This window comes from Rhinolophus ferrumequinum, chromosome 11 (genome assembly GCF_004115265.2).
Source record: "Rhinolophus ferrumequinum isolate MPI-CBG mRhiFer1 chromosome 11, mRhiFer1_v1.p, whole genome shotgun sequence".
In the NCBI taxonomy this organism is placed as follows: Eukaryota; Metazoa; Chordata; class Mammalia; order Chiroptera; family Rhinolophidae; genus Rhinolophus; species Rhinolophus ferrumequinum.
In genome coordinates, this window is record NC_046294.1 from 13,198,271 (window position 1) to 13,206,188 (window position 7,918).

Sequence of the window (7,918 nt, forward strand, 5' to 3'; positions counted from 1 at the left end):
ATGATTGTTTTTAAAGCAGAATATTCCTCCTCCTTATGTGAGTCTTTATGTTTATGTCACAATAAAAACACAGGAGATACAATTAGAATAATAAGGTTTCAGGATGTCTCTGATCCTCTTTAGTACTTCTACTGAAGAGAACTTACACATTCTAGCCAAAAACAAGAATTAAAAAATACAAATTCTCAGAACTCCCACCAAATGTGAATGCTTCAATCAAATTGACAACAGAAAAAGGATACAGAAAAACAAATGAGATAAAGAATTTAAAAATCAATAAAACTGAAAAACCTTTAACCAGACTGATCTAGAATGAAAAGGAAAGAACACACAAATTATAAATATCAACAATGAAAGAGAGGACATAATACAAACCTACAGACATTAAAAGGATAATAAAGAAATACAATAGATGACTCTATGCTTATAAATGTGGCAATATAAAGGGACTAATTCCCTGCAGTGCACAATTGAAAAAGCTCACTAAAAAAAAAAGTATGAATACCTCTTTTGCTATAAAAAACATAAATTCATAATAAAAATCCTTTCAACAAAGTAGAATCCAAAGGTAAATCACACCACTGATGAATTCTATTAAAAACTTAAGAAATACTAACAATTGAACAGAAATTTTTCCAGAACATACAAGAGTATGAAACACCCCAAATTCGTATATGAGGCCAGTGTTACCTTGATACCAAAATCAAACAGTTTAAAAGAAATGTGCAGATTCATATATGAGCCTAAGTGTAAAAATACTCAACAAAATACTAGCAGATCGTAATCACAACTATGATACAAAGTGGGATTTCTCCTGAGAATGCAAGGCTGGTTCAATATCTTAAGATCAATGCATGTAATTCACCATATCAACAGACAAATTAAAATTATAGGATCATCTCAATATGCAAAAAATACTGAGATAAAATTCAACTTTTAGTTTTGATAAAAACTCTTGACCGATAAGGAATAGACGATAACTTCCCTTATGATACCAGACATTTCCAAAAGCCTACAGTGAGCACCACACTTAATCACAATAACCCAAATGCCTTCACCCCAACATTATGAATAAGAAAAGACGGCCTCTCTCACCACACATATTCAACACCAGATGTAGGTCCTCCCTGGAGCAATAAGGCAAGCAAAAGAAATACAATTCATCATATTTGAAAGGATGGAATTAAAATTATCCTCTCCCCAGACAAAATAGTTGTATGCCTAAGAAATCTGAAAGAATCTACAAAAGCAGCTATGATAAGTGAGTTTATTAAGGTGACAGGATGCAGAGTCAAAAATTAATTATATATCTCTATATATTCCTACAAGTAGGAAGAAACTCAGAAATAAAAGACCATGAAGAAGCTGAAAGCAGCAAAATTAGTGACACCATACAGTTATACGTAGATTCATTTATTTTTACTGAATACCTGCTATGCTAGCAATTGTGGTTAGTGCTGAAGTAGAAATACAAATGAATAAACAGTCCTTAACCTTCAGGCACTAGCATAGTATAGCGTATGATTTGGTAGCACTTCTCGAGTGCCTCGTCTACTTTAATTTTGAGATGTCTATTAGAAGATTTCCTCAATTAAAAAAAAAAAATGCTTGTCTTAGTTTACTGACTCTCACCTTTTCTAAAAACCACCCAAAAGTATATAGTGTACTACTGTGTGTGAGACACTGTGTTATCACTTTCCATACACTGTGCCATTTAATCATCGTAACTTTTTTTTCCATTATTAAATGAACATTTATTAAGCACATGTCTGTTCCTGGGATACCTATTTTTTATTACAGTTATTGGGGAGACACTGGTAAGTAAAATTATATAGGTTTCAAGTGTACAATTCTATAATACATCATCTACTTACTGCATTGTGTGTTCACCACCCAGAGTCAGTTTTCCTTCCGTCACCATATATTTGACGCCCTTTAACCACTTCGACCTCTCCCTTCCTCCTTACCCGCTGATAACCACTAAACTGTTGTCTCTGTTTGTGAGCATTTGTTTGTTTCCTTTCCTTGATTGTTTGTTGCTTTCAGTTTTATATCCCACATGAGTGAAATCATATGTTTCTATACTGTTTCTCTTTGATTTATTTCACTAACATAATAATCTCAAAATCCATCAATGTGTCGCAAATAACTTCTTGAAGTACATATTTTTCTCTCATTGTAGAGGTTAAAAAATACTGAGGTGTAGAGACTTTAAAATACATTCCATCTGTCTGTCTGGACCTCAGTTCCAAATGCAGACACCTTAGTCATCTACTTATCCGCATGTACTTGTGTACTTTTTCTACCTGGACACATCTCACGTTCAAAATAATGATAATAAACTTTATTTTTAGAGCAGGTTTAGGTTCACAGCTATTTGAGCAGAAAGTACAGAGAGTTCCTGTATCATCTCTGTCCCCCAAACATGCAAATCTCCCCACTATGGACATCCCACACCACAGTGCTGCCCTTACAACAATTCATGAACCGGTATGGAAACACCACTATCACATTAAGTCTACAGTTTATATTAGGGCTCATTCCTGGTGCTCTGCATTCTATGGGTTTGCACAAATGTATAACGATACGTACCCATCATTATACTAGCATACACAATCGTTTTGGTGGCCTAAAACTCCTCCCTATCTTACCTAAATGGACCTAAAATTCTCCATTTCAATTTATCACCAAGAATGAAAACTCATCAATTTGAGAATCTTCCAGTTAACAAGGGTCCCTTTTAAAAATTCATTTACTCTTAAGAGGGCTCAATGGACATCGTAGCCTTTTATTCAGTAAATATCCATTAGTCATTAACTCTGTGCCAAGTCTATTCTATGTGCTAAAAATGCAACAGTGGAAAAAACAGTCAATGCCTCTGCTGCTTTTGTGTAGTTTACATTCTAGTTACAAGAGAGAGAGAATAAACAAGTAATGAGATGGTGAAGATGCTGTAGAGAAACCGTAACATATTGATGTGACAGAGAGTGACTCATGTCGTAAAGAAGACCTCTAAGGATGTCGCAGCTAGCTGCACTGAAGACTGAGTGGGTACAACAATCCAGCCCTCTGAAGTTCTAGAGGAAGCGTATTTGGGGAATAAAGAAGAACTAATTCAAAAATCCTGGGCAAAAATGAAGAGCATGACACAGGATAAGGTCAGAGATGCATGTTTGAGTAGAGCCAACTGTACGATCTGATAGGCCATAAAGAAGAAAATTATATAATTTAGCATAAACTGGATTAAACTGATAGTTTTCCTTCTACCAATCAGTTTACCACAGCTCCTCTCAGTGAATGCTTTTACATCAGAAAAAAGGTAGAAATTTAAAAAACCCGAGGAGAAAGAAAGTGGAGATCAATCCTGTTTATTACACCAGAGTTAATTAAAGAAAACAACTGCTGGGAAGCAGATGGAACTTCTCGGTAAAGGTGGTTACTTGACTCTACATGTTTTATTTTGCTTCAATCTGACTTAATCAGAGCTGGATTAATTACAAATTTAGGTTGCTTGGTGATCTTTGAGTCAGAAGAAGAGAGGACAGATAATGATACTCATCCAGGTCAGATGAAATTCTCCGTCCACATATAAAAATTCCTCTTTAGTGGTTTTACTCATGACCTTCAGCTCATTGTCTCTCGTCCCTGAACACAGGCAGAGAAACACTGTAAATTCTTGCTCTTGGGTCTTCCTTGAAGAAACAATTTTAAATGGCTCCCTGCTTTCGGAGTCACTCTATATCACATCTCTTTTTAAGCACTTCTCATGCTGAACGCAGCTTGTTTATATGTTTTCTTACTTGTCGCCTATCTTCCTTCATTAGGAAAGTGTTACGTGTTAGGTGTCATTATTACGATATATAATACTGTGTTTAATAGTGCAAGTTACAAAGCCAAACTACATGGGTTCAAATCCCACCTCAGACCTTTTCTAGTTCTGTGACCTACAGAAAACTATTTACATTTCCCAAGTATCAATGAATTCTTCTGGAAAGCAGAAATAATAATATGTATTTCATCAGGCGCTTATGGGGATTCAACAACAACTTACCTTTGTAGCACCAGCCAAATTGTAGTAACTAAGAATAGCTTTAAGTACAATTCCTAGTTATTGTGTACACATCTTATTTCTCATAAAAAGTTTATTACATTTTGAGGTCTTCTTTAACCTCATTTTAACTTTAGAGACATTCACTTTCAAGGTGAATTATTTAGAGAGTGAATCTCATCCATCTTGCATTAATCTGGGGCAGGGGAGGGGGGTTTACTCAGAATCCTGAAAGTTCCCCAGGACCTCCTAATATACTATCTATATATAATTGAATACTAAATATAAATCATAGAGGATTTAAAAGTCAGACTGAAAATGTCACTGATGAAGAAATGAGGGAAGCCACAAAGATAGGTGACATTTATTAAGTACCCACTGAGTGACAAGTACTGTCCTGGATACTTTACATGACAGTGTCTCGTTTTATGCTAAAAATAACCCTATGAAACATTTACTACTATTTCATTCTACATATAAGCTGAGATTACAGTAAAATCCTGAGAGTTTGTGTAATACATACAATGTTACATAAACTAATGAGAGAAAATTCAATACCAGTAGTTTTGACTCCATCATCAAAATGTTTCCACATCACCCAAAACTTTGCTAACAGAAGCTGAATTATAACCCTGAAAGTCAATAAAGTTCTTGCCTGAAGTTCAAGGGAAAAGTTGTCTGACGTAGTACTGGTCATAGGAGGAGGTACCTTTTACACCTAAGGAAATAGGAACCAAGGCATGATCCCTACAGTTCCTACTTCAAACAGAATGATTATTCACGATCAATGATTGTTCAATGATTCTTGCTAGTTCAAGAAGAGACATAAGCCAATATCGGTCAGCACTAGTCAAGATTTTTTCCTTTTAATCACACTTTTATAACATATACTATGTGCCAGAAACTTTCACAACCACTTAACACATATAAACTTACTTAATTGTCCCCAAAGCTTTATGAGATAGGTATTAGTGTTACCATTTTTATAGATACAGAAAATAAGGGGCAGAATTGTTCAATAACCTTCTAGGTTCACGTTCAAACCCAGGAAAATGGCTCCAGAATCTGCTCTTATCACTGCACCATACTACCTACTCTAAACAAATATCTCACTTAATTTTATTCATATTTTGTTGCCTGCTGTGTTGACCTCAGTTTCATAGGAAAATGACCATTCAGTTCCACAATCAGGCTTATGGGAGAAAAATCATACCCATAAATGCATCAGCCCCAAGGCCTAGGAGGCATGAGGCCAATAGAAATAAGAAAACCATCTAGACAGGGATACAGTAAGTGGCCGAGGGTATTAGGAAGGACCCCAACCCCCAAGATATTCTACAAGACGATTCAGCTCAGAGTATTATTCTTCACAACCATTACAGAGAAATTATGGATTTTCTTTGTAATGCTTACAAAATATTAGATTCAGGAGTGGTTCTATATAGTTACAGAGACTCCAGTAATAAAACAAAAAAAGTTCAAACAAAAAAAATGCTCACACAGCTATTGAGCATTTATTGGTAATAAAAGATTTAAAAGAATTCGTTAATTAATCCTGATAACATCTCTATCATTCTCTTTTGACTCAAACTTAAAGAGGTTGTCGTTTGCAAAGTTCGACAACTAAATGGGCAATAAATAAATCTAAATGGGATATTTTCACTAATACATTTACATCAACATACATTTACATATAGTGTTCAGTTCATCCTAAACCACAGAAATTATATTATTTTCATTTGCCACTTAAAACATAAAGTCATTTTATGCTGTTGTGCTTATTTCTCCATTGAAGTCACTTTTTCATGTATAGCTTCCTCATAGCAATTTTCACCTCTGCATTTCTGAGGGGATAGATTAAAGGATTTAACATCAGAGTTATCGTGGTATAAAACCAGCCACAGCTTTATCAATGGGCAGCGTGGTTACCGGACGCAGATACTCAAATACGCAGGGCACAAAGAACAAGACGACCACAGTGATGTGAGCCACACAGGTGGAGAGGGCTTTGTGCCTCCCCTCCAGGCTGTAAGTCCTTAGGGAGCGCAAGATGACCACATAGGACACCACCAAGAGGAGGAAGGTTAACAAGCAGATGAACCCACTGTTGGCAGCAACAAAGAGACCGAGGGTATGAGTGTCCATGCAGACAAGTTTCAACAAAGGATACAAGTCACACATGAAATGATCTATGACATTGGGGCCACAGAAGGGCAGCCAGATGATGAGGAGGATCTGAACGGTTGCATGGAGAAATCCTCCAGCCCAGGCCACTCCCACAAGGAGGCCACACACCTGTTGGCTCATGATGGCCGTGTAGTGCAGAGGTTTGCAGATGGCCACATAGTGGTCATAGGCCATCACCGAGAGAAGGACAATCTCAGCAGCACCACAAAGATGCTCAGTGAAGACTTGAGTCATACACCCCCTAAATGAGATGATTTTTCTCACAGTCAGACTGTCGGCTAGCATTTTAGGGGTCATGGAGGAAGAAAGGCAGCCAATCTATTAGGGATAACTGAGACAGAAAGAAATACATGGGGGATCGCAGGGCCCTGCTGGTGCTGACAGTGATCATAATGAGCAGGTTGCCTGCCAAGGTGACCATGAAGGCCATTAAAACCACAAGAAATGAGAATTTCTGAAGCTCCATATTTTGAGTCAGGCCCAGGAGGATGAAGTCCGTGACATTATTCATCCTCTCCGTCAATTCAGTTCAGGTAACAGGTGACATTCCTAAAAAGAAAGTCACATTCATCCTCAATACTGACACCTTTACTTACCTAATAAATATATCCTGGAGTGCACTCTTTTTTCAAATTAGCAGAAGGCGAAAACAAATACAAATCCATATTAACTACTTCATTTCTTTTATTCTTACAGGTAGCAAGATAGGTGTTCTTTATTTTGTTCTTTTTAATTTCCTGATTTTTTTTTAATTTCTACAATAATAATATGTAAAACTTTTAAAATCAGAAAAGAAAAATACTATGCATCAAGTATTAGAAGCCAGTCCAGGATGTGGCCATATTTGTGGCCATGCATTCATAAACACTCAAAGATACATTTATTATATTGCCGAAATGGCGGGACATATTCACCAGTGAAATATCTAATTTGTTCTACTATTTGAGTCATATAAAAACACTCAAAGACATATAAATATTCTTTCATGAGACATCCTTTTCCCTAATTTGCCTATCTGGAAGCTTTCTGAAAAATGATATTGCTACCTCCTTCTAGTCTCAGACTCTGGCATCCATTATAGCACTTGCCATGTGTCTCACACTCCTCTATCTTTCTATTCAACACTTTGGGTCTTTGAAGGCAAAACTGGCCTTACTACAAATGCCATCTTATTCATTTCTGTATCTCTGGTGCTGGCCAAAATGTAATCACTCATGAAGCACTTACTGAGGGAGTAGAAGAAAAAATGAGGCAAAAGAAAAAGAACATGAGAGAGAAAGAAAAGAGAAAGGGAAAAGTAGAAATTCATTAAAGTGCAAAGAAACAGAAACAGATCTAAAATCCAAAGCCTTAGCAAGAGGATATGAGATATAATACGGGGAATATAGTCAACAATGTTGTAAAGACGATATAGAGTGTCAAGAGGGTATTGGACTTATTGGGCGGATCACTTCATAAATTATATAAATGCCTAACCACTATGCAATACACCTGAAATTAATATAAAATAACATTATATGTTATCCATCCTAACAGGTATGAGGTGGTATCTCATTGTGGTTTTGATTTGCATTTCCCTCGTAGCCAGTGAAGTTGAACAGAATTACCATCTCACCCATCAATCACCCTTCTGGGTATCTATACAAAAAGTCTGAAAACATTTATCTGTAAAGATATATGTAT

At 36.3% G+C, this 7,918-nt stretch overlaps 1 protein-coding gene across 1 annotated transcript; it reads right to left on the reverse strand.

Annotated features, from left to right (window-relative positions):
• Positions 1-5,843: 5,843 nt before the first annotated feature.
• Positions 5,844-6,746, reverse strand: LOC117030772 (olfactory receptor 4C12-like). Its single transcript, XM_033120995.1, is given in 3 exon segments — positions 5,844-5,944; positions 5,947-6,550; positions 6,552-6,746. Coding segments are annotated over 3 exon segments (900 nt in total).
• Positions 6,747-7,918: the final 1,172 nt, after the last annotated feature.